This window comes from Leucoraja erinacea, chromosome 13, assembly GCF_028641065.1.
Source record: "Leucoraja erinacea ecotype New England chromosome 13, Leri_hhj_1, whole genome shotgun sequence".
Lineage (NCBI taxonomy): Eukaryota > Metazoa > Chordata > Chondrichthyes > Rajiformes > Rajidae > Leucoraja > Leucoraja erinaceus.
Genome location: NC_073389.1, coordinates 13,147,896 through 13,174,297, shown reverse-complemented (window position 1 = coordinate 13,174,297; position 26,402 = coordinate 13,147,896). Strand labels below are relative to the sequence as shown.

The 26,402-nt window shown below is 39.7% G+C and overlaps 1 protein-coding gene across 1 annotated transcript in view; it reads right to left on the bottom strand.

The window, feature by feature from the left end:
* LOC129703105 (cilia- and flagella-associated protein 47-like) overlaps positions 1-26,402 on the bottom strand; it is a 422,488-nt gene that overhangs the window by 226,731 nt on the left and 169,355 nt on the right. The window contains exons 37-40 of the mRNA XM_055645303.1: positions 22,678-22,790; positions 20,433-20,583; positions 18,123-18,211; positions 16,054-16,167 (exon numbers count right to left, since the gene is read on the bottom strand). Coding sequence (XP_055501278.1) covers positions 16,054-16,167; positions 18,123-18,211; positions 20,433-20,583; positions 22,678-22,790 — 467 coding nt within the window. The remainder of the gene's footprint in view (positions 1-16,053; positions 16,168-18,122; positions 18,212-20,432; positions 20,584-22,677; positions 22,791-26,402) is intronic.

Here is a 26,402-nt window from a genome sequence, read left to right as displayed (position 1 = left end):
AAAGATATTTATAATTCTGAGATAAGGTTGGGCAGCCCATTGAGCCTCATCAAAATGTCATAGTTTGCACCCCTGCTCATCTCCAGTCCTTCCCATTCACAGGAAAACATCCATGATGATGTGAAAGACAACATTTACATGCTAATCTTTCAAGCTCTTCAAATTATCCTTTCCTCTCCAGGTCATACAATGGTTCTCTTTCAGAGGCAGTGTTTTTCATGATGATTCATGATACATCATTTAGGAAACCAAAATAACCGGACAATTGCAGCCTGTTATAATTTTATTTAGGAAAACTTGTCAAAGTGATATCAGGATAATATCAGCCTGCAGTTCCTTTCCGCACTGTGCTCTTGTTGACCTGATTGACATCTGCCAATTTCTTAAAAAATATAGTTTGTTGGGCATTTACACTAACCCCATTATTTTTCCTGCCAAAGTCAGTAAAACATTTGAATGCAAGTTACTATACAACTATTTTCTGTGAACCACTTGCTCATTTTTTTTTCCAATATTATAGTGTAACTTTCATTTATTGCTTGTTAGTGGTAACAGTGATTAAGGACTTCCCTGAATTCTTCCCAAGAAATACAAAAGTATTCAAAGGCTCAGTGGCAGTAAAGGAGGAAATGCAAAAATGTACATCCCAAGATTTTGTAGTAGTAATTCTTATAGTTTCATGCATCAAATAAAACTTGGTACCTCTGGACTTGATGTTCAGCACATGCTCATTGCACCAACCAAAGTGTGGAAAACCAAGAGGTGTAGATGGCTTATGTCACAGTTCACTGGAAGCCTAACCTTAACCCTTTCTTACATTCTGGTCTTGAGCTAAGAAGAATTGCTGACTTCCAGAAGCCGGCTTAATAAAAATATAAATATCAGAGATTGGTTGTGAAGTTCAAACCATTTGGATGTAATTAGCCTGATCTTTATTGACAAGGTTTTGCACTGAGAAAGAATCTTCACACATTAATCCAATCATATGGAGCTGGGACTTGAAGAGGCCAGAACAAGCCTGGCCTTTCAAATTGCAACATGCTGAACCATGCTCCCTGACACAGTTGTAAAAAAATCATAACTGTTTCTGATATTCAAACACTATTAATAAATAACCACTATTATTTGTAAAAGGGATAAAATTAAATAAATAATTACTACACATTAAATAAGAAATATAACTATTCACTTGAAACCATTCATGTGAACTCAATTTTAAAATCTCGCAGATGTTTCCATTTATTTAAAAATCACACCAATGATCTTCTGGACAATTAACTTCTATTGCTATTCATCCAAATAAAAGTACAAAAATCAATTGGGTACCAAATTAACTCCAACTCACCCAGGTGGCAGGAGCCTATATCTATAGTTTATATGGAGCTTCCTGTTCCAATTCCATTTAGGCCTAGTTTTTCATTTGTCACTGTTGTACCTGCTCTCCTTCCTATTTTCACTCTAATTATGAAGAGAATCAATTTACAGTGATAGGTTGAGGAGTAAATGCCAAGAGAGCTCAATATATTTTTGTGAAGAATTTGGCTGTCATACTTTTTTTTTAACACACCTGAATAAATGGATGTGTCATCCATAAAATGACATCACGGTGCAGTTTTCCCTTAGTTTTGTACTTTTGCCATTAGATCACCCAGTACTGCATACGTTCTAGCTAATGGTCAATAAAGCACAACATTTTCTGGTGCATTGCTGTCATCAACAGCAGTACTGAAAATATCCCACTCCCTTGGCCGCAGCTCAATCATGAAATAGTGTTTTAAATTGTGATAACCAGATAATTGTGAGATATTCAGATATCTAGAGAATCCATTAATTGTGCAAGACAACCCACTTCTTAATTTTAATCTGAATCTTCCACCCACTTGCTGGATTCTACAAATCCTTGGCATTGAAAGCTTTTTTGAAAATGTTTGTGGACGATCAAGGAAATGTTGTAAGATCCTCATACTGAAAGAATACATGTAAAACAATCAGGCTTTTATGACACTCCCTTTATCTCTCCCTTTGTTTCTTAATTGGCAGCTCCAACTCTGCAATTCCCTTCCTAAACCTCCCACATATTTCTGTCATTCTGTAGTCACTTAAAACCTCTTACTTTAACTAAGCCACTTCCCCATGTGGCTCAGTGTAATACATATGTCTGCTGAGGTTGTTCAACTGTTGATTATATTAAAGGAATTAGATAAATACAGATTGATATTCTCTGCAGTGTATGCACTGAAGACTAATTTTCACACTAGATTTTCCAAAATAAGGTGCAGCCTGACATAACTAGAGGCTTGCAGGCTGTTTTAATGGCAGGAATACAATTTCTCATTAGGCCACTTAGGCCTTTATAATGCAAAGAATGAAAGAAGGTGAGTGTCTAGAACTCCACAAACTCCTCCGGCATTCAGTAAGATCATGATAGATCAAATCCACATTTTAATATGCCATCTGGATTCCCTTTGTGTTCTAAAATCAACCTGAATGTATCTACAGCATGACAAAGCATGAATAACATCTTGAGTTGAGAATTATTACAATTTAAAATGCTGTGCCACACACATCAATCTTAAATTACCAACCTATTATCCTGGTACCAGACCCACTAGTTCCAGACTTCTTAGACTGAGGAAACAGCTTATTTGCATTTACTCTTTCAATCTCACCTTGAATATTGTATAATTTAATTACGTCAACCTCAACCTCCTCGTTAATTTAATTTCACTCTTTCCACCTTAAAGGCATCTTTCCAACAGCAGAGTGGCCAAAACTGAACACAATACTCCAAGTGCAGCATCACCAAAGTATTGTATAATTGGAGCATAATGTTCCAACTTCTATACTCAATTTCCTGACTAATGAAAGGCAGCATGTCAAAAGTCACAATTTGTATTCTCTCTATTGGTATTCGACAATATCAAATGCAAAATAAGGATCTGTAAATTTGCTTTATGATTTACATGAGAATTTCTGCCATGCAGAATGCAACTTAAACTTATTTCATATTTAACCTTCCTACAGTACATAAAGAAACAATGTTTTTTTCCAACCCTGTCACTATCTTATATACTTCAAATTCTGATCTTGGATGTGTATTTATTTGTGTGTGTGATGTTTGTGTGTAATCACATCTTCATGAAAAACGATGCGCTAACGGTAACATTTTTACATATTCCGGTAGAGATTTTCCTCCTGGTCCAAAATCACCTTATTTCTCGAATTATTTATGAAAATGTTAACAAATCTGATAAAACTTTGAAAATAAATGGTATGGTCTCGCAGATGATGTCACAATGGGGCTGGTGCGCGCGGCCAATGCTGTGTTCCATGCGCTGCGAATGGATGAGTGGTGGAATATTGCCTTGGGGAACGGGTTGCGTTGGGGGACCAGGCCTCCCGTGCGACAGGGACCCTACTTGGTCTAGTGCTGCTTAAAAATCTAGCATGAGTGAAGTACGCTATTAATTTTATGACTAATTGGATTTACTTGATTCATTGCAAGTTTGAACTGCTTTGGGAAAGGGTTTCACAGCTTTTACTAGTTATTTATTTGTATAATTAATAGTAATGGAAGTAAACATAAATGAAATAAAGATTCCCAAACGGTTACTACATTGGCATATTTTCTTCCACAGTCCAAATATCAATCTTTGGAATGTGGCTCAAAATTCCTAATTACAGTTATCTTATCCAGCCATTGTATACTTGTATCCTGCAATTCAGAAAGATACCACTCAGCCCATCAGGTCCAGACTGACTCCTGGCAGGTTAATTCTATCTCATCCTTCCTCTTATCTCCATGCAACCTATTATTTTTCTAGTTCAGTACAAAAAAACCACAGGAACAAGAACCTTTACCATTTAACAGTTAATCACAGGAGATCAATCATACAGAACTGGAATAGTGATACATAATTCCTGGGATTGCCAGTGTAACCAAGGAGAGAGTGAGCTGCCAGCCTCTGCAGAAATAGAGGTGAGGTATAGCATTCTTAGCAAGCTGGATCTGGGAAGGATTTTTACATTGGCTAAGGTTTCTAGAAGGAATCGCAATATCAAAATATTTGATATTGCAGTTACAACTGACTCAGCCACAACAAAGATATTAATTAATTTTAAAAGGATATTGTTTGCTTTGGAGAAGTGAGGTGTAGGTGTAAGTACAGGGAGAGCATCTGGAATATTGTCACTGAAAATAGGAATATTTAGGTTAAAAGATCAGGAAGTGAGGAGCAATTTCTTCAGTTAGATGGTCAAGAATATTTGGATTTCTCTCCCCCTGATGGCTGTGGAAGCATTCAAAGCAGACCTCTTTACGTTTCTGGATACTTAAACGAAATGGAGAGGGCAATTCATCACAGCGCCTAATGTCTACAAGTCTTTCTTCAAAATAAGGATTCATCAACATCATCAATGCACATGCACCAACTCTTTGTGCCATGGCTGAAGACAAGGACCAATTCTATAACATTCTGCATGACCAAATTGCTCGGCCATTATGGTGCAGGAAGCATGAATGAGAAGGACAGCAATTGCTGGAATTATGTACACAAAATTAACTCTGCATCACAAACACTCTTTTCCTGAGCAGACACCGCCACAAGGTGTCATGACATCACCCCCACTCTGGTCACTGGAACCAACTTGATCTATTCAACACCAGAAGAACAGATCTGCCATGTGTTGTTCGCACTCAAACTTATCATAGTACAGATTACCACACTGGCCACTCACTCATCACGATGAAGCTACTTCCACGCAAGATACATACGTCAAAACAGAAAGGCCAGCCCCTATCGACATCTCCAATAACGTGAGTGAACATCAACATTTCTCAGAACTGCTAATTCAAGCGCTCTCAATCCTGGACCCTCCAAGGAAAGCAAACAAAGCCTGGAAATCGTTGAAATCGGTCAACATCACTTGCCTTCAGAGAAGCCTAAGAATACAGACTGGTTCGATGCATTTTTAAATAAAATGTTACCCATCGTTGAAGCACAACGCACCTTGCACATGACGTACAACCGAACCCCAATATGCAAAAAGGTCTAAAGTTCACAAATGTAGCCACATCGAGAGCAGCAAGCCATTATGCAAACAAATACTGGACTAAATTGTGAGAAGAAATCCAAGCTGCAGGCAACTGTGGAAACCCATGTGACAGGTACAATGCATAAACCGAGCAATAGGCTCAACTGTCTCAAAGATTGCTCCTTTGAAATATGCAAATGGCACCATCAGTACTGACAAAAGGAAGCAGATAAATTGCTTGGTCAAACACTGATTTCAGCTCTATTCATGCAAGGTTGACATTACCACCGCATGCTAGTGATGAGTGAAATTGATGATGAACCACCCCTGCATGAACTGGATAAAGCCATCAATCCCCTGGAAGACTCCAGCACAGAATGACATATCTGCTGAACTTCGACAAAAATGCTGGACAAACTCAGCGGGTGAGGCTGCATCTATGGAGCGAAGGAATAGGTGACGTTTTCGGGTCGAGACCCTTCTTCAGGCGATTCCACAGTTTTCACACACTATCTGCTATTCATCCTTGGCAGCACTTTCAACAAAATGGGTATAGTTGATGACATCCCGAATTGTCAGGAAGCAAATCCATGTGCACTTGCTGCCTGCTACAGTCAAGATAAAGAAAAAAGAGAGAAAATCAACTCTCCTACTGCAGAAACTGGTGCTGCCTGGTAAAATATTAAAACTGCAGATGTGCTGTGTAGTATCTTGGTAGGATCTGGAAGCACAGAGACTGATGGTCTTTAGATTATCTATAATGATTGGCTGTGCACCTCTATCTTTGCTCCTTGATGCAATGCTGCCGCCACTTGATAGATATTTTCTTCAGGGAAACAAAACTTACTACGGTATCTGTCAGAGAATTGTTTCCCAAACATTATTTCAAACCACTGCTAAGCAAACGATGGATGCCACAATGATATCTATATATATTGACCCACACCTTTCTGACTTTGATCATGAAGCTGTGTGGACTGAAATATTGCCTGTGGCATGTTGGCGATTCAATCTTCTTGAGGCATATAATGGGGCAAATAGAAACAATATGTAATAACATAGTTGGTGTATGTCAGCTCCACTATTGTCGCTTCGGGAAGGTGCATAATTCTGAGTAAATTCTATGAGTGTGCTTCTGTTGGCTACGGAACCTGAAACTGGAGAAGAGACACAAAGAAATGCAGATGCTTCTTGAAATATCAAGTTCTGGAGTAACTCAGCAGGTCCACAGCATTCTGGAGTAAAGGCGGTTTCATTAGTGACTTGGGGGGCTTCTTGTTGGCTACGGAACCTGATACAGAACTGTAGGCATGGTAAGTGACAAAAGCTAGAGATGAGAAGAAACATAAAGGTGCAGATATAGAGGAAAAAAATGGATGTGCAGGAAGGCTGCAATGACTGGAATGACAGAACACACACATTTCTCAGTTAAATTCTCAAATGTTCCGGTTATATGTTGCAAGGAATGCTTTGAGGGATAAAATAAGGTGCCACTATCTCCTTCCTCAGTTATATAGACCAAAAATGCTCACAATATTCCAAATGTGGCCTGTCCAGTGCCTTATAAAGCCATCGCATTACATCCTTACTTTTATATTCTAGTCCTCTTGAAAGGAATGGTAGCACTGAATTTTCCTTCCTTACAACTGACTCAACCTGAAAATTACCCTTTGAGAATCCTGCACCAGCACTCCCAAGTCCCTTTGCACCTTCCATTTCAGAATCCTCTCACCATTGAGAAAATAATCTACATGTTTATTGCTTCTATCAAGTGAAAGGCAGGGCATGTGATCAAAGGAGATATATAATGAGGCTAGAATAAAATATGGATCGAAAAGAACTGAAAATCATAAAAGCAGAATTATTAACAGCAGCTGCTCTCTGCACTCAATCATAAGCAACGTCTTGTCAAAAGCGCACATATTCTGCACATTTAGTTTTTTGTCTGGATCCTTTCCTCCACTGTTCATCTCATTCTTTGTTCATGCATGGACCAAATAGCCAAATTCCACAGATAAGGTGAAAACGACTGCCATTGGCATGAACGTAGTCTGATAAATGTGGCATCAAAGAGGGAAAACACTCCAATATCAGAAGGCTTATCTTTCATAATATCAACAGCAAGTGAGAAGCTAATTATCCTTAATATTTAATGACATTATGTCATGATTCTGCAGTCTGAAGTTGGGTCCCGACTCGAAAAGTGATCGGCCTATTTCACTCCACAGATGCTGCTTAACCTGCTGTGCCTTTTGATTTATGCCATGAATCTCCTGTGGGAAGTAGGAGATATGAGGAAGGTTACCAATCACCAGCAACTCAATTGAGCAAACCGCACAAATATTGTAATATTGTGGCTAAAAGATCAGGTCAGTGTCTGGGTATCCTACAACAGCTCACCTATGAACCTCACCACTGTGAATGCCGAGTATTTTACCCAGGATAGGGGAATCAAAAAACAGAAAACATAGGCTTAAGGCGAGAGAGGCAAGATATAATAGGAACCTGAGTGGCAACTTTTTCACTCAGAGGGTGGTGGATATATGGAACGAGTTGCCAGACAGCTGAGATAGGCACTATAACAGGATTTAAAAGACACTTGGACAGATACATGGATAGGAAATGTGTAGAGGGAAATGGGCCAAACAACAGCAAATGGGAATAGCTTGGGGCATCTGGGTCAGCAAGGATAAGTTGGGCCAAAGGACCTGCTTCTGTACCGTTTGACTCTATGGCTCTAACCCCCAAAAGCCTTTCCACCATTGATAAGCAAGATTGGCTCTTTCCATCATTTTTATCTTTCTTAAAACCCTCACTTAAAACCTACTTCTTCAATCAATCTCTCGCATGTCCATCCTAATATCTGGTTTAATTTTAAATATTGTTTGGTATTGCCCTGAATTTTTAAATGTTTGGAATAGGTGTAAATTGTCCCTAATTGTGTGTAGGATAGCGCTAATGTATGGGGATCGCTGGTCGGTGCGGTGGGCTGAGGGACCTGTTTCCGTGCTGTATCACTAAACTAAACTAAAAGTACGTACTGTAAATGCTTGTTATACAAGCGAATATCAATCTATATCAACCAATATGAAATAAACCAAAAATGACAGTGACCTCAATGGTGGTTTGTGTACTATCGGCCCATCACCCGTTTCTCAGAAGCACGCTGCAGAATTGTGACTGTAAATACAGTGCTTATGATCATTTTGACCCATTTAAAATGAATACAAAATTAAATACACCGTGCAGTTCTTGTGCTATTCCGATTTATATGAGCATTAAAAGAAAATAAGGGATAGTTCAGAATGAAAAATGTAGTTCTCATGATAGTTATTCAGACAGATTACCAATGAAATTGACGGTTGGTTAGCTGCACTGTCAGCCTTGCTTCCTAAAGTTGTCTGCTACTTGTAGATAATGAGAACAACTAAATGAAGCATTTCTTGTTGCATGACTTAAGGCTTCATGGTAAAACCTCATTGATTCTTTTAAGCTTTAAAATGACAAAAGAAAACACAATTAATTTTAAAATGGTTATAACTATTTAGATTATTGATTCCTTGCCGTGGTTGCAATGCTTATTATGAAATATCCAGCAGGATTCTGACGTTATCATAATAACACAATTTAAATTTTATTCTAAGGCCAGCACAGCAAAGCTGATGTGGCCTCACATTAGATCACCCAGCCAGAACAGAAGAAATCAGAAAGATATATTAGCTTTAATTCCTGATTCTCCCTTTTAGGCTCTGAGGAAAATTTGGGGCTTCCCATAAACTCAGATTCCCTCCTCCTCACTTAACAATAAAGATGTCCCAAATACTCACTCCATTCCAACAATTGTTGAGAAGACTGGTAGGTCAACATCAAGATATTATTTTAAAATTACAGGCAGAAAGAAAGTCAAATCTATGCAGAGGTTGACCAGCAACCTCAAATAACATACGAGCAAATAACTTCCATACACCCCATTAGTTCTTTAAGTAATAATGCTGAAGCATCCCTCCTGTCAGTATCACCACGTGGTGGGTAAATTAAATCAGATGACAAGTCTGACAGATCAGATCAATGTCATAATAAAGGCCTCCAAAAAAATCCTAATTATCCTAATTTGAATATTTTATTCATCATTTTAAATAGTTTGGATATGTGCCCCAGACTTCTACAGAGCAGCCTGTGATCTAACATAGCAGGTGGTAAACATCCAGTTTGTACTGAGTGACCACTGTGAAATGTGCTCAGGGATTTGGCATTTGCCTTGCAGTTGAAAATGGCAACTGCACTCTTGGATTTATACCCCATATCCTTATTCAAAGATAAACTAGCATCCTTCCTTGTCATTGCGCCTCGCTGAATCAATAGTTGGAAACTAACGGATAATTTGGTTCGGTTTTCTCTGTGAGATTCTGCGCAAATCAAAATAGTTGCCGCATCCGTACATATGTGCAACAATAAACTTAATTATAATTCATTCCATGTGAAACACACATTTATGATTTATGAAAAAAGGTATTTAAAATCATGAAGGATCTTTCCGGCCTGAGTAAAATAAGAAGAGCCTGTTTCCAATGGCAAAAGAGCATACAATCAGAAATAGATTTTAGGTGCTTGACAAATAAACCAGCTCACTGTTGAGATTACTTAGAAGAAAATACAACTTTATTTCTGTTGAACTTCCAAATAGTCCTTGTGGAGGATTGTCTATGGTTGAGCTATCTACACATTGGATAGAACTACATTTTTCATTCACAACACAAAGTTACCATCGTATTAAAGATGGGGGTGGAGGGGGGTGCTGCCATTCTGGTTTCCTAATGAAAGTAGCAGCCAAGAGCTCCAAGCTGAAATACTCTTTCAAGTAGCCTCTATCCATGCATATATTGCTGTAATGAAGCTTCTGGAATTAGTCCTAAAATTAGCTTCATTATTTTTGACATTCACTTGTCTTAATCCTTGAAACCAGTTTAAAATAATAATCAACATGCATCATTTCCATGCTATTTATTATATTGTACTGATTGATTAAATCACCTCTGAGAACTATTTATGCTGAAATATTTACGGTTTTCCTTGCACATTTTCTTGTAATATACCAATCATACTTTAAAAAATCATCTTCAAGAATGAACCTTGAAAAAACAGTTTTTATCACAACTCATTGTTTTCCCCATTGGATAATTCATCAAATAGAACTAAATAAGAATTTCAACTCCTGGATTTGTTTGCAGTATTTACTGTATTTCAGTATTTACAGTACTGTAATACTGTACAGTAATTACAATATTTACTGTCAATTTAAATTTTATATTTGTGATATCACTAGATACACAGTAAATCCTACTAGGCAAGCTTGATGATAAATCATTCTGTTAAAATAATTCATTGATAAACGTAAAAATAATTCATTGATAAACGTAAAACTATGACTAGCGAAAGGGTCAAATTTAAATAAATCAAAATGTATTTTGTATTATCCATAGACTGTGTGCTGATAATCAGTAACAAGGCAAGAGCTGCATATAACACATCATTTACTAAAGCAAATCAACATCCTGACAATAGTAGTGGCCAATAAAACAATTAATAAAAAGTCATTTAATTCAGCATACAATCACTGCATTATTTTAAGGAAGTATTCCTCACAGTACGCCAGTTAGGGCTATCAATATACATCTTTTAGGATATTCTTTTAGGAAGGAGATAAGGAGAAATGTATTTAGTCAGAGGGTGGTGAATCTGTGGAATTAATTACCACAGAAGGGTATGGAGGCCGTCAGTAGATATTTTTAAGGCAGAGATAGATAGATTCATGATTAGTATAGGTGTCAGAGGTTGTGGGAAGAAGGCAGGGGTTAGGAGGAACAGATAAATCAGCCATGATTGAATTGCAGAATAGGCGATGGGCCGAATGGCCTAATTCTATTCCTATTCCTTATGACATTATCGCAATTAATTATATGCAAACATTACATCAGAATGTTAAATATTTTCATATATATATACAATAAAAAACCACAGATGTAATCAATCTGCAGTTTTCCCTATCTTTTGTGACATTCTCAAAACCAAAGATATCTTTATCACCCCATAAGTCTCCACTTCAGAAAAGTTGAATTCTGGCAGATTACTTCTTCTCATAGGATTTAAGGTTTTCTATGTCGTCTGGCCCAAGTCCTGCCAAGCTATAGTTGCATCAGAAAACCATCCTGAGTCTTGCACCCAGAGAAGGGACATAGGTCGGGAACCAAGGGACATAGGTTTAATGTGAGAGGGGAAAGATTTAATAGGGACTTGAGGGGCAAGTTTTTCACACATGGGTATATGGAACCAGCTGCCAGAGACAGATTCTACAACAACATTTAAAAGGTATTGGGACAGGTACATGGATAGGAAAGGTTTAGAGAGATATGGGCCAAACACAGACAAGTGGGACATGTAGATGGGGCATCTTGGTCAGCATGGGCAATTTGGGTTGAAGGGTGTGTTTCAGTGCTGTACGATTCTATGATCTCTATGATCTATTAATACAACTGTCTTTGTTGTTTACCCAGGCTAGGATTGTCCTTTGTGGAAAATGTGAAGAGTACTCAGTATATTGGCTAACCTCATTAACATTGTTGAGTAACGCTGAACCATCCCTGGAAAGAGTGAAGCTCAATAATATTGGTTGGCATGCTAGCATTCAATACAGCTATCACCTTCCCCCATGCACATCTCTGCTCATTCTCCTCTTTTCTTCCACTTGATTACTGCTTCACTACTTTCTGAATTAATAATATCTCAAATGCATCAACTGGAGTAGTTCAATAAGGCAAATAATGTGGCTAATGCTGAATCTAACATACCCTTTCTTAAAGATATTGAACACTCATCTAACAGCAATGGTTAATTCAAAAATATATCAAAATTGTATCATATGGCATGCATCATTGTAAAGGTACATACACAATCGTGTATATTATAGAATGGAATTCCAATAACTCCATCATTGACATTCTTACTCTTTAATTTAAATTGTTGAGGAATAAAATTCCTGTCAGTCCTAACTCTAGGCTAGGTGATCTCTTTCCAAGTTCTGAAACAAGCATAATGCATCAGCAATGCTCACACAGACAGTTATATGTTGTCAAGCACAGCCAACAATTGAGATTCTCCAAGGGACAATGGAAACAAATATAAATATTTACATTTGACTCTTTTCAGCTCCAAAAAAGAACAATTCTCCCTCCAGAATAGATAAATGTTCCTCTCCTCCAGAATTTTTATCAATGCCAAATTTAAAAATGATCAAACATGCCAGCTGTCAAATAGCATAAATTCTGGAAGATAGTGAAAAGTAAACCAAAGCAGAATTTTCATAACTCCTGAGACTCTCCCAAGGACAGATGTATAACTTCATCACAAAGTGGCTGCACCATCCAGTTCTTTCTACAGGGGCACGGTGGAGTCTGTACTCACGTACTGCATCAATACGTGGTACTGCACCTGCAACTGCTCGGACAGGAAGGCTCTGCAGAGGGTAGTGAGGGGAGCAGAGAGGATTATTGGCGTCTCCCTACCCTCGGTACAAGAACTGTTCCAGAGCCGCTGTCTGAAGAAAGCACAGAGAATTGCCAAGGACAAACTGCACCCCCTCCACACACACCTGGATCTCTTGCCATCAGGCAAGAGATATCGAAGCATCAAAGCCCGGACTACGAGGCTGCTAAACAGCTTCCTACCACAGGCTGTGAGGCTGCTAAACAGTCACTCTGCACTCACAGTCACTTGACTTGACTCTGCGGCTGGCACGGACACTTTAATAACTGGCACTGGCCACTCAAATCAGCGGCCCCGGACATTTTTTTATGATTGGTTTACTGTTTTTAACATTGTGTTTTTTACCTGATTTTAACTATTTATTCTGTTCCATCAGGGACTGGATTGTTTTTTTTTAGTGTTATTATGTGAGAAGTGTTTTAAATTTCATGTGCGAGGCTCCGCTATTCACTGGGAAACGTCTTTTCATTTTGCACTGTACTTGTTGCTTGCAAGATGACAATAAAGGTTGATTGATTGATTCTTGTTCACTTCAAAATCTGGTCCCATTTGATTGATCTACCAATGGCACCTTTATTAATCCCAGTCAAAATTCAATGTTAGATTGTAGCTAATCAATACTTTGGTTTTATCTTTTCATTCCATTGATTGAAAATATGGCACTGCTTTTCTTTAAAATGCGACAAAATACAAGAAAGGAATACTTATACCTAAGTTGGGGCTTTCACAATCCGAGAATGTCCTAAAGTGATTACAGGTCACAAAGTATTTTTCAAGGTAGCCATTCTTATAAAGTAAGCAATGTTACATGCAATTAATATGCCACAAGATATCATCCACAACAATAAAACACGGTCAGAGAATTGGGAATTAAGCGTGAGAAAAGATAAATTCAAGCTTGATTACATCCTTCGCTATAAAAACTTATCAGAATGTAATATGTGCACATTTGTAACACATTTGGTGGTTTGGTAAAGTTGTTAGCTCCAAAACATAAAGTCTAGTAATCCTCATCTAAATGCATTACCTTGTGGTATTAATCTAGAAAAAGGGCCCTTTTTTTGGCTCAATCTACTGTGATCTAATTTCAACTAAAATGGTAGCTGAAATATTAAAAATATTCATATTCAAAAAGTACCCCATGGTATGAAACTGAAAAAAACGAGTAAAATTCCAGCCCATTATTGGTTTTTGGTGATTCACAATAAAGCTGTCCTCTACTAAAGCAGCAGGACTTGATGGGATCTACCCGGAAGTTCTGAAGAACCTTGGACGCAACTGGTTGGCTGCTTTTTCACCCATGTCCATTGCAGTGGAATTATCCCTAAGGCCTGGAGAGAGTCTAAAGCAGTGGTTCCCAACGTGGGGCGTACGTGGGGCAATTTGATTTTTAAGGGGGGCAATTGAGCGCGACTGAGGAGGTCTGGGTCCAAATTTTCGATTTTTCGTATGAGACAATCCACAAATATTTCACTATTCTAATATAGAAATTTTCGCTCTCTTTATTACCTGTGAATACTCTTTTATGATCATATTTATCATTATTATTATTTTAATACCACCTAATGTTTTTTTCTTTTTTTTAACAATTTTTTAGTAATTTCCTGCTCAGAACATTAACTCTCTTTTGTTTATTTCATTTTTCTTTTTCATGGATGCCATGTTCTTTTGAAGCTTGTTTAAACCAAGGCATTGGCGTTTTAAGCTTCTTCAGCTGAAACGGAGTTCCTTTTTAAATGATAAGAATTATATATCACCACATGGGGAGGGGGGGGGGGGGGGCATCAGGATTTTAGAGGTGATTAGGTGGGGCATGGCCAAAAAAAGGTTGGGAACCACTGGTCTAAAGTCATCACCATCCTCAAGCCTGGGAAATCTGCTGATGATCCAGCTAGTTACCGACCCATCTCCCTCTTGTGCACATCCTACAAGCCGTTTGAGCGCCTCCTGCTTGCCAGGATTTCTCCATTGGTAGAACCTGTTCTGCCCAGAGAGAAAGCTGGCTTTAGACCTGGTAGTAGCTGCGCAGATCAAGTCCTTGCCCTCATTACCAATATAGAGGACGGCTTCCAACGTGCCCTGAAAACTGGTGTTGCTCTCATCGATCTGACATCAGCATATGACTCCTGTGGAGACATGGTCTGTTGCTGAAAGCTTCCAGAATCTTGAAGTGCCAAACCACCATGCGTGCCCTCTCATCCATCCTCAGCAACTGTAGATTTAGGGTCTCGCTTGGGAACCAGACCAGCTCTGTCAGGACCCTGAATGATGGTCTCCCCCAGGGCTCTGTCCCAGCTCCCCAATTCTTCAACATTTATGTGAGTGATATGCCAACTATCTCGTCCAAGAAGTTTGCATATGCAGATAACCTTGCCTTTGCATACCAGGGAGCTGCCCTTGAGGATATCAACAAAGTGCTAACCCAAGACTTGAAGGGGATGGAGGAGTACTTCACCTTCTGGCGACTTCGCCTTAATCCATCTAAGACAACTGTCACTGCCTTTCACCTCAGCAATCTGCTCGCCAATGCAAAGCTCCAAGTGTCCTTTTTGGTAAGCCGGTGAAGAATGAATAATTCCCCAAGTACCTTGGAGTCACCCTGGATCTCACCCTCACCTGTCGTGAACACCTGAAGAGGGTGGCTGATAAACTGAGAGCAAGGGTCAACATCATCGGGAAACTTGCAGGCAACAGCTGGGGATCCAATGCACACAACCTCTGTACCGCAAGCTTAGCCCTAGTCTACTCAACAGCCGAGTTTTGCTCAACAGCTTGGGCTAATAACTGTCACACCAAACGAGTTGACACTGTCCTTAACTCGGCAATACGGGTCATCACAGGGAGGCTTAAGTCAACACCTTTGCAGTGGCTCCCTGTCCTCTCTCATATCACCCCTCCCAGCATATGCAGAAGGGAGAGGATGTTAAAAGATTGGTGCACCATCGAGGCTAACCCTGACCTTCCATCCATCCACGCTAAACATGCACCTGAAGTTTCACAAACCCTTCCGGCCTTCCGTTAAATCCCTGGAAGACTTTGACTCCAAGACAGAGTGGCACAGAGCCTGGAAAGATGCCAACACCAACAACGGAGAGGTCATCACAGACCCCACAGTGAAACCTCCGGGTTTTGACCTCCATCGCCAGCAATGGCTAACCCAGAAAATAATCCGCACACTCCATGGAAGAACAGCCTATCACCTGCATAAGTGCGAGATGACAGACAGCCCTGCTTGCGGCTGCGGACATCCAGACCAGACCAGACCATCCCACACATCGTGAATGACTGCTCGCTGAGGCTTTTCTCTGGTGGCATCAAAGCCATCCACCAAGTACCTGGCCTGGATGTCTACCCTTGATCTACAACTTTGGGCTGTGCACGCCATGCAAGAAGACGAATTTTAAAACCATTATAATACATATTTTAAATTAAATCAATCTAAATAGTATGAGAAATAATATAATCTAGGTTGACGCTCACCCAGGCCTTGCATTCCATTTTCCTGTTTGCGTCTTCAGTTTGGTAAGCAAAGCTGCAATGCATTTAAATTCCTCAGTCTTAAAAAGAGCATTGTGGTGCTCCATTAAAATCACCCTGGGGAAAATAAAACAATGTAAAATACCCAAAATCATCACTATGCTGTCTCGATACCTTAAAAAGATCCGTCAAAAACAATGAATTTCCATGGAAATTATCTGCAACAACTTTGGCAGAAATGCTGCAGAAATGTTAAAATATATTATGACCAACACATGTCGTCTTACAGAATTTGGTATCCAAAAATAGGTCAGGCATATCGATACAACAACAGGGTAACAACAGCCTCTTCAATTGTTAGCCTCCGATACAAATTTCAGTTAGTCCATGGCAGTGCCCAGTGCTCATAAGCCACTGAATGGTTGCTGTCCATTTCATAAATACAATTATTTCTCCACGTATTCTGTTCTGAACAGAGAAAGACTAGAGAGATTGGTGGCCTGATGTCCATTGAACCTGAACAACCTAAGACTTGAAAGGGATGGAGGAGTACTTCACCTTCTGGCGACTTTGCCCTAACCCATCTAAGACAACTGTCACTGCCTTTCACTTCAGCGATTAGCTCGCCAATGCAAAGCTCCGAGTGTCCATTTGTGGTAAGCCGGTGAAGAATGAATAATTCCCCAAGTATTTCGGAGTCACCCTGGATCACACCCTCGCCTATCGTGAACACCTGAAGAGGGTGGCTGATAAACTTAAAGCAAGGGTCAACATCATCAGGAAACTGCAGGCAACAGCTGGAGATCCAATGCACACACCCTCCTGTACAGGGGTGTGGGCATTAGGTCCTGCGCTAATAAATGGTTTGGGACTTGGGGTAGGAGCAATGCACAGAATAATCGAACCCTGCAATCAATGGATAATCAGGTAGAATACCAGAAAATTGCAGAGCTATTTGGTGATGGTTTGGAGTAGTGTCATTAGATGCCTAAGGTGATATTTGACATAGGGCAGGGACAGAAACATTGAGGATCTATGACAATGGATCAGATTTGCACCAGATTTGGAGGAAAGAGGGATACAACAGATCACAGTAATAGATGTAGTACCAGGGACACCACAGGGGATGAAAGGCAAGTAGATGGCATTTGACTGGTGTCTCACTTTGGCAAATGAACTGGGAAAGCCGTGAAGTCCCAGGAATGCACAATAATGGTGGCTCCTGGGACAACGTAGTTCAAAGGCAACATTGAATAATGAATCATGCCATGCCAAATGCCCTAATGCAGGAATTGCATCAGAAGTGACTCACACTTGGAAGTGCAGGGATAAACTTCCAGAATAGCACATAGCAATCCAGAAATAACTATTGTTCTATTTCATCCCTACCAAAATGAAATCAAATTTCAGTTGAATAACTCTGGAAAAATAAATCCAATTCTCCACAAACAGCCAATTTTCCAGACTTCCCCAACTTTTCCATTGAAGTTGCAGGTGATTAAGAATAAAAAACCTCACAGAAAATCAAAGTTTAATAATAATAATGTATCGCAATCTGAAAAATATCAACTACAGATGTGCACTTACAGGAGGAAAACGTGAAATAATGTTTTAAAGGAAAACGATGCATGATTTCCCAAAACTTACATATCTAAAGAAATAAATTATTTCCGATACAATACTTCTGTTGAACAATTTGGCCATAGCTGAGGTTTGTAGACCCTGCAGGACATACTGTACTCAAATTATTTTATCTATATTGATAATCTATTTCTAATACTGGCTGCAAATTGTGCAGCTGCACACAAACAGGCACATATGAAATATAACCTTCTAGATCGTTAAACTTATTTTTTTGATATTGATAATAAATATTTGAGAATTATTCATTTTTGGTAAAAGTATTATAGAATAATGCATCGATGAAGAATAAAGTTTCAGCCTTAATACTATTGCCTATCTTCATGTAATTTACCACAATGAAAGCGCTGGGTTAATTCACATACATATTAAAATAATAATGTCATAAGGTTCCATTTCACTATTTGTTACATCCAACAATTTAGCCATACCTGAAGACTCCCATTTCTTTCAATGGGTTGGTGACATTCATTTGTATTATTTTCTGCTCATAACATGGAGATTCGCATTTAATAGAGGCCTAGCAAATTGGGAAAACAATATAAGAAATAAAAAAATCTTTGAAAGCACTCAATAAACAATCAAATGCAATATGACACTGAATGCTATTGTGCAACTGAACACACCAAAAAAGCTATTGAAAAAATAAAGGAAACGAGTCCTCTGCAGCAAAAGGGGAAACTGTTCAAAATATGAGTAATTTAAACCATTTTGAACTGGTGCTTTTTCATGAATTCATGATTTCCGTGTTCCAGGCCCCCACTCCCTCATCTTCACAATGGATGTCCAGTCACTCTACACCTCAATCCCCCACCAGGAGGGTCTTAAAGCCCTCCGTTTCTTTCTCGACCGCAGAACCAACCAATCCCCGTCTACTCATACTCTCCTTCGCCTAGCAGAGCTGGTCCTGACCCTCAACAACTTTTCCTTTGACTCCTCCCATTTCCTCCAAATCCAAGGCGCAGCTATGGGCACGAGCAAGGGCTCCAGCTATGCCTGCCTCTTTGTAGGGTGCGTCAACAATCCTTGTTCAAGGTGTACCGTGGCCAGATCTCCGAACTCTACCTCTGATACATTGACGACTGCATTGGTGCTACCTCCTGCACCCATGCAGAACTCGCTGCCTTCATCCATTTCACCACTAACTTCCATTCGGCACTCATTCACCTGGACCATTTCCAACATCTCTCTACCATTTCTAGATCTCACCATCTCCATCACAGGTAACAGACTACTGATTGACATCTACTACAAACCCACTGACTCCCATGACTATCTGGACTACACTTCTTCCCACCCTGCTTTCTTTCTGTAAGGACTCTATACCCTACTCCCAATTCCTCCGACTACGCCGCATCTACACCCAGGATGAGGTGATTTTGACCAGGGCATCAGATATGTCCTCATTTTTTACGGAACAGTATTTCCCCTCTTCTATTATGGATGAGGCTCTCCCCAGGGTCTCCTCTATATCCCGCAGCTCCCTACTCGTAACAAGAACAGAGTCCCCGTTGTCCTCACCTTCCACCCTACCAGCCGTCACATACAACAAATAATCCTCCGACATTTTTGCCACCTCCAACGGGATCCGACCACTGGCCACTCCTCCCCTTTCTGATTTCCGCAGTGACCGTTACCTCTGTAACTCCTTGGTCAATTTGTCCCTTCCCACCCAAACCACCCGCTCCCCGGGCACTTTCCCTTGCAACCGCAGGAAATGCTACACTTGTCGCTTTACCTACCCCGTCCACTCCATCCAAATGCCCAAGCAGTCTTTCCAAGTGAGGCAGAGGCTCACCTGCACCTCCTTCAACCTCATCTACTGTATCCACTGCTCCAGGTGTCAACCTCTCTACATTGGCGAGACCAAGCGCAGGCTTGGCTATCGCTTTGTCCAACACCTCCGCTCAGTTCGCACTAACCAACCTGATCTCCTGGTGGCTCAGCACTTCAACTCCCCCTCCCATTCCTAATCTGACCTTTCTGTCCTGGGCCTCCTTCATGGCCAGAGTGAGGCCCAGCGCAAATTGGAGGAGCAGCACCTCATATTTCGCTTAGGTAGTTTACACCCCAGCGGTATGAAAATTGACTTCTCCAATTTCAGATAGTCTTTGCTTTCTCCCTCCTTCCCCTCCCCAGCTCTCACACAAGCCTAATGTCTCCGCCTCTTCCTTTCTTTTTCCTGCCCCCCCCCCCACGACATCAGTCTAAAGAAGGGTCTCGACCTGAAAGGTCGCCTATTCCTGCCTCACCCGTTGAGTTTCTCCAGCATTTTTGTCTACCTTCAATTTTTCCAGCATCTGCAGTTCTTTCTTAAACTTTTAATTTGGAAAACAATTTCCAGTTTGTGGACACAAGTCAAGGGTATTGTACACTGAGGGACTGAAAAATCACTCATATGGAAAAATGTAAAAGAAAAATTAAAATCAATAAATTATGTCACCAAATGTAGATGGCAACATATATGTTGACATTCATATTTGCTGACTTCATTTATACTATATCAGAATGATTTAATTTAATTTTTTTTTACATAATTCCAAATATATTCCAATATATTTGAATATGTTACCATTCACATTTGCTGACATCATTTATTATATTACATATCAGTGAATTTTATGAAGAAAGCATGTTTATGAAATTTAAAAAAAAATCTGTATTCACTATCGCGATTCAAAAAAGACCAAGACATTTTTTTAACAAATGCACAGACAAATTACCAGTGATTATTCACTTACAGTAGGATTCATCTTGTTTACTTGTGATACGAGTGAAAATGTTCTTGTTGCACACACTATTCCTTTTTTTAACCTTGATACAAACACTAGTAGAGCTTGTACTGGCTCCAGGAATCGGCTTGTGAATTCCACAGTTACATCAACATAATTCCTATTTAAAATAAATATTTAATCATTCAAAAAACAGAAATATGACAAATCATTACTTAAATCATCAAATGCAAATTGCATCATGCATTCAGAATTAGCCTGGAGTTGCATTTTCTGATAATAGTATGGACCAAAATGTTATTTCCACCATATGTTGTCTTCTTAGATGTTGAATTCCAATGTCAATACCAACTTAAAATTCAGAACTGTATTTGTGCATTAGAAACATCTTGCTTCAATATAATAGCCTGGTTTGGTAACGTTTCGGGTTGAGATACACCGCTGGACAGTTGACCGCCATGAGCTCCTGGCCAGAGCTACTGACCTTTACTGCCAGGGCGGGTTGCCTCACCAGCCCGCACCACCTCCCTGGCTGCTTCCAGTGGCCTGCTACCACCGCCACTATTGACCCTTAACTGCACACCACCCGCCCGCGGGCCTTGACGATTGATTCCACTGATCCCCGCGTTTCCCCCAGCCGCCAGCACACCGGGGCTGACAACTCAGATTCCAGACTGAGACCTGCTGAGTTACTCAGGCGTTTTGTGTCCTTTTGTATATTAACCAGCATCTGCAGTTCTTTGTTTCTGCTACTTATACAATGATACTCTATTACTCGGTATTCCCTTAGTTATAGTGGACAATCGACAATAACGGACACCATGCCCCCCTGGAATTTGCATGTTCTTCCTATGACCATGTCGGCTTTCTCCTTGTGTGGAATAGAACTAGTTTATGGTGATCGCTGGTTAGTGGCGACTCAGTTGGCTGAAGGGCCTGTTTTCACGCTTTATCCTTAAACTAAACTTTTTTTGTGGTTCACCTTGGGCGAACCAAATATTAATTCTAAAGGTGACCAGCCTTAATGGGATTTTCAACACCTCATATTCATCTCCCTTGTGCAATCAACATGACCAGTCAAATTGCTTGTGGGTCCACATGGTTAATTGCATTGGAGCACTCTACAAACTTTCTCCGGGGTGAAAACGTCCATGATTGATGAACAGGTCTCAGATGCTGAAACCTCAGACTGCCCTGGCATTCTTTCACTGCTTGCCAACATTGAAGGAAAATGTCCCTATTTAACAATCATTGTTTTAGAGCCATTTAAAATATTTAAATGCACTTAATTTATTAAAAAAATAATTGTCAAGAATAGAAAAAGATACATTTAGTAAAAAATACATTAAACTACAGTACTGCAAATTACCAGTAATTAAAATATAAATATAAATTGAAATTAAAAAAATCAACAAACAATGTAATAAAAACTAACTAAGTTTTCAAATGAGAACAGGGTTGCCACTTGTACATCAACTATTGCTGTGGTATAACTGAGAAGCCATACCCAAAATGAATCTGGCCCTATTGATCAGTAAGATCCAGTGTTGTATCTGGATTCAATGGTTACTCCCATGGCATAGTGGGAAGTCAGGTGCACTTGCTTCTATTCACAACATGCACAATTTCCACAATATATTTTGCAAAGAAACCAATGAGGAAATACAGTACCTCAAAATTTGATCAGTTTACAGATTGTCCTTAATTGCGATGGATAAGGATGGACAGTTGGTTCCCACAACTAATATCTTAAAGTTAATTGGAACGTGCACAGAAATCCCCAGATTATTGTCAGTCACACATTGTAAAAATACCAAAAACTCTCATCGCTCTGACCATCTCAAAAGGTATTTCCTGCTGAGTTGTCCAAGTGCCCAAAATAAAGAAAGATAAAATTTGGTAACATTATACTGTTTTTTCTTCTCATTTTGCAAATGAATCATCACAAGCGATATCCCCTTGTCCACTTTTATCTGGATGAGATGCAAAGTATCTACACTCTGTAATCCAATCACATGGTTTATGGGCATTGGGCAATCTCCCGTAGAGGCACCACCCTGAAGTATCTATCACAGCCATTGTCATCCAGCAGATCTCCATCCCAGCTCCCAAAATAATAAAAGGATCAGCAGAAATTTGATTGCATTGCTTTATTGGGTGAAAAATCCAGCAGACTTGAAAGCAAAAGAAAAAAGAAAATAAACAAAAATTACAAAATTTATCAAAGAGAATACATATCTCAACCATAATTTACCTTGAGGAGATTGACACCTTGTTTCCATCAGGCAATGAGAAATGTCGTGCATCCTTTCCTACTATTGTTGCGAAATAAACTAATCGTTTGTCAATTTGATTTTGCAATCGAATCTGCATTAAAAAAAATAATAACAAGGCTCAACTTTGACAGACTTTGGTGCAGAAGTCATGGACCATTAAACTAAATATTTGATGCTAAGTATTTCCATAAATCTTTCAACAAGACATCTCTCAATAAATCTTCCGTTGCCTTAAAATGTTCCTTTTGCTCAAGGACATGCTGATTTACAGAAAAAAAGCATTATTTTAAATCATAACGTTCTATTCTTTAAGATAGCAAACTATTATAATTACAAAATCATAAAATTGGCAGTAGTCTGTAAAAGTAATACCCCACAATTTACTCAAACATCACTCCTTCAAGAATCATCAACCGACCACAAGTATTTCAATAATGGAGCTGGTCTACCTCTTGCAAACCCACGCACCTGTTTTTTAAAAATGACCTTTTGCACCATTGTCTTTTTTTTCTAGTCTTCTATATGTTAGAAATGCTAAGTGCAATATTTATATAACTTGTTTTAGTGTGTTTATCTGAATCTGTGTCCCTGTGATGCTGCAACAAGCAAGATTTTTAATTGTACTTGCATCCCATTGTATTTGTGCATCAGACAATAAACTCAACATGGTTTGACTTGGATTATTTGATGATCCCTTTATACAGCACAACATGGAGGTAGTCTTCCCTCAATATATCAAGGATCATTCCTATCAGTGAAAATCAGCATGCATAAAGAATTACATAATGATTTGCCTGCATTGTATACCAATTGTGGATGAGTGCTGCACACACCCCAGTGCCCTCCAATAAACTTTGAAAACTGAATTTCCAACTGCACCACATTAGAACTAATTCAGCAGCCATGGCAACCAAACACAATGTGTTATTGAAAGAATTTCAAGGCAAGCATGTCTGAAGAAGGATTTCAACCCCGAAACGTTGCCTATTTCCTTCGTTCCACAGATGCTGCCTCACCCGCTGAGTTTCTCCGACATTTTTGTCTACCTCTGCAGTTCCTTTATTGTCCTTGAGTCAATATCTTAGAACACTCACCAAACATTACATTACTGTGGGAGTACCTTCAGCAAATGTCTACCTTCGATTTTCCAGCATCTACAGTTCCTTCTTAAACAAAGAAACTGCAGATGCTGGTTTACAAAAAAAGACACAAAGTGCTAGAGTAGCTCAGCGGGTCAGGCAGCATCTCTGGAGAACATGGATGTGTGACATTTTGGGTCGGAACCATTTTTCAGATAGTATTATGGCGAGGGGGAGGGGGGGGAGGGCAAAGCCTGTCTGGTGAAAGGTGGATACGGGTAAGGGGGGTGTTTTATTGGCAGATGGTTGGACAAAGGCCAGAGATGAAAAGACAAAAGACAAAAAGTGTGGGATATGGAGATAAGACTAGAAGGATGTAATGTAAAGCCAGAGTAAGGAATATATGTGGAAGGGAACAGACAGAAAGGGAAAGGGGGAAAGGGATCCAGGTGTGGAAAAGGAACCCTTACAGAGGAGGGGGGGGGAGTTTGTAGGTTAGTTTACTAAAATTGGAGAATTAAATATTCATGCCTTGAGTTGTAGGCTACTCAAGAGGAATACGAGATGCTGTTTCTTCAGTTAGCAAGTGGTCTCTCTCTGGCATGGAGGTGGCTCAAAATAGAAAGGTCAGTTTGGGAAAAGGATTTAAAATGGTTTGTAACCAGGAGATTCAGCAGCCCTTGGCAGACCGAGCACAAGTGTTTGGCAAAACATTTACCTGGTCTACCTTGGTCTTGCCAATGTATAAGAGGTCAATAGGGAGCACCAAATGCAGTGTATCTGAAGGTACACAAAAATGCTGGAGAAACTCAGCGGGTGCAGCAGCATCTATGGAGCGAAGGAGATAGGCAACGTTTCGGGCCGAAACCCTTCTTCAGACCCGCTGAGTTTCTCCAGCATTTTTGTGTACCTTCGATTTTCCAGCATCTGCAGTTCCTTCTTAAACGCAGTGTATCTGAAAGTATATTTCTCTTTACGATGATGTGTAAATTACAAGGAACCTACCCATGCAGCTACTGCTCCACTCCTCTTGGACAGAAGAGGTCACAACTTGGAAGATCTTGTGAAAAAATCCTTGGCAAGTTGGTGCACAAAACCTTATATACGTGCTTACAACAGCCCCATGGGCTTGTGATGGAGAGAGGTGAAGTAATGTATAGTGAGTATAATTACTTAGTCCAGACATGTATTGAACTTCTTAAGAATTTTTGGAGGCGCTCCAGACATTTCCTTCAAATTTCTAACTTACTTATTTGGTTGTTTACAGTTAAGGTTTTAGGCAATACTGAGTCCAATATTCTGACCTGATGTGACCTAAATAGTGCTGGCAATGCTTCAATGTGCATTGCACAGCAGATGACAGTACTGGGCTAGCCTAATTTCTGAAGTTTTTATCTTACAAAGCAATTTCCTAGAAGGATTATGTAATTGTGTGAATTTAAGAGCTTAGTTTTTTCACACAGAGGATGGTGGGTATATGGATTATACATTATAGTCTCAGCAGATCAAGGTATGAATTGAGGTACATAATAATTTAGAAATTGGGTCAGTTTAATGAATTCACATCCACTAATTATGTCAATTAGCAGGAAATAACTGTTACCATATTAAATAGCCCCAAAACATAAACTGACAACTATTTTGTCCAAAGTTAAAGTCCTGTCCCACGGTACGAGTTCATTCCAAGAGCTCTCCCGAGTTTAAAAAAAATCAAACTCGTGGTAAGCACGGAGTATGAACGTAGTGGGTATGTCAGAGCTCGGGGACGTCTCTTAGCGGCTCATAACGCTAACGGCAGGTACTCGGGAAGACTCGGTAATGGCAGGTAAGCACGGGAAGACTCGTGAAGATTTTTCAACATGTTGAAAAATGTCCACGAGAGCCCCGAGTACTGACGAGTGGACATTACCATAAATCTCCGAGTTAGAATCAGGGCAAACTCGGGAGAGCTCTTGGAATGAACTCGCACCATAGGACAGGGCTTTTACATTATTACTTAAACTGCTGTTCTTTTAATATAATAGAAATTCGCAACAAAGTGACAAACTGCAAATATTTACAAACTCTTCCCCCTAGACAATCCATTTTCCAGTCCTGCAGTTCAAAAAGTGTGCAATTGAACGAATAGCAATGAAGGAAGATTAAACTATCCTCAACAAGTCACTGTATATGATTCTATTGTTAGGTCTAATTTTGCAATGTTATTCAGTGCTTATGAATTTCAATCCTTAAATTGAACAGAAAGGTGAGGAATCTTTGTCTTGAAATGTATAGTTACAAATATCCCTAAAGTCATGGAGACATAGAATGACACAGTGTGGAAACAGGCCCTTCGACCCAACTTGCCCACACCGGCCAACATGTCCCAGCTACACTAGTCCCACTGCCTGCGTTTGGTCCATATCCCTCTAAATCTGTCACATCCATGTCACTGTCTAACTGTTTCATGGACAGTCCCAGCCTCAACTACCTCCATTGGCAGCTTATTCCATATACCCACCACCCTTTGTGTGAAAAAGTTACCCCTTAGATTCCTGCTAAATCTTTTCCCCTTCGTCTTAATCCTATGTCCTCGATTCGCCTACTCTGGGCAAGAGACTCTGTGCATCTAGAAATAAAAATAT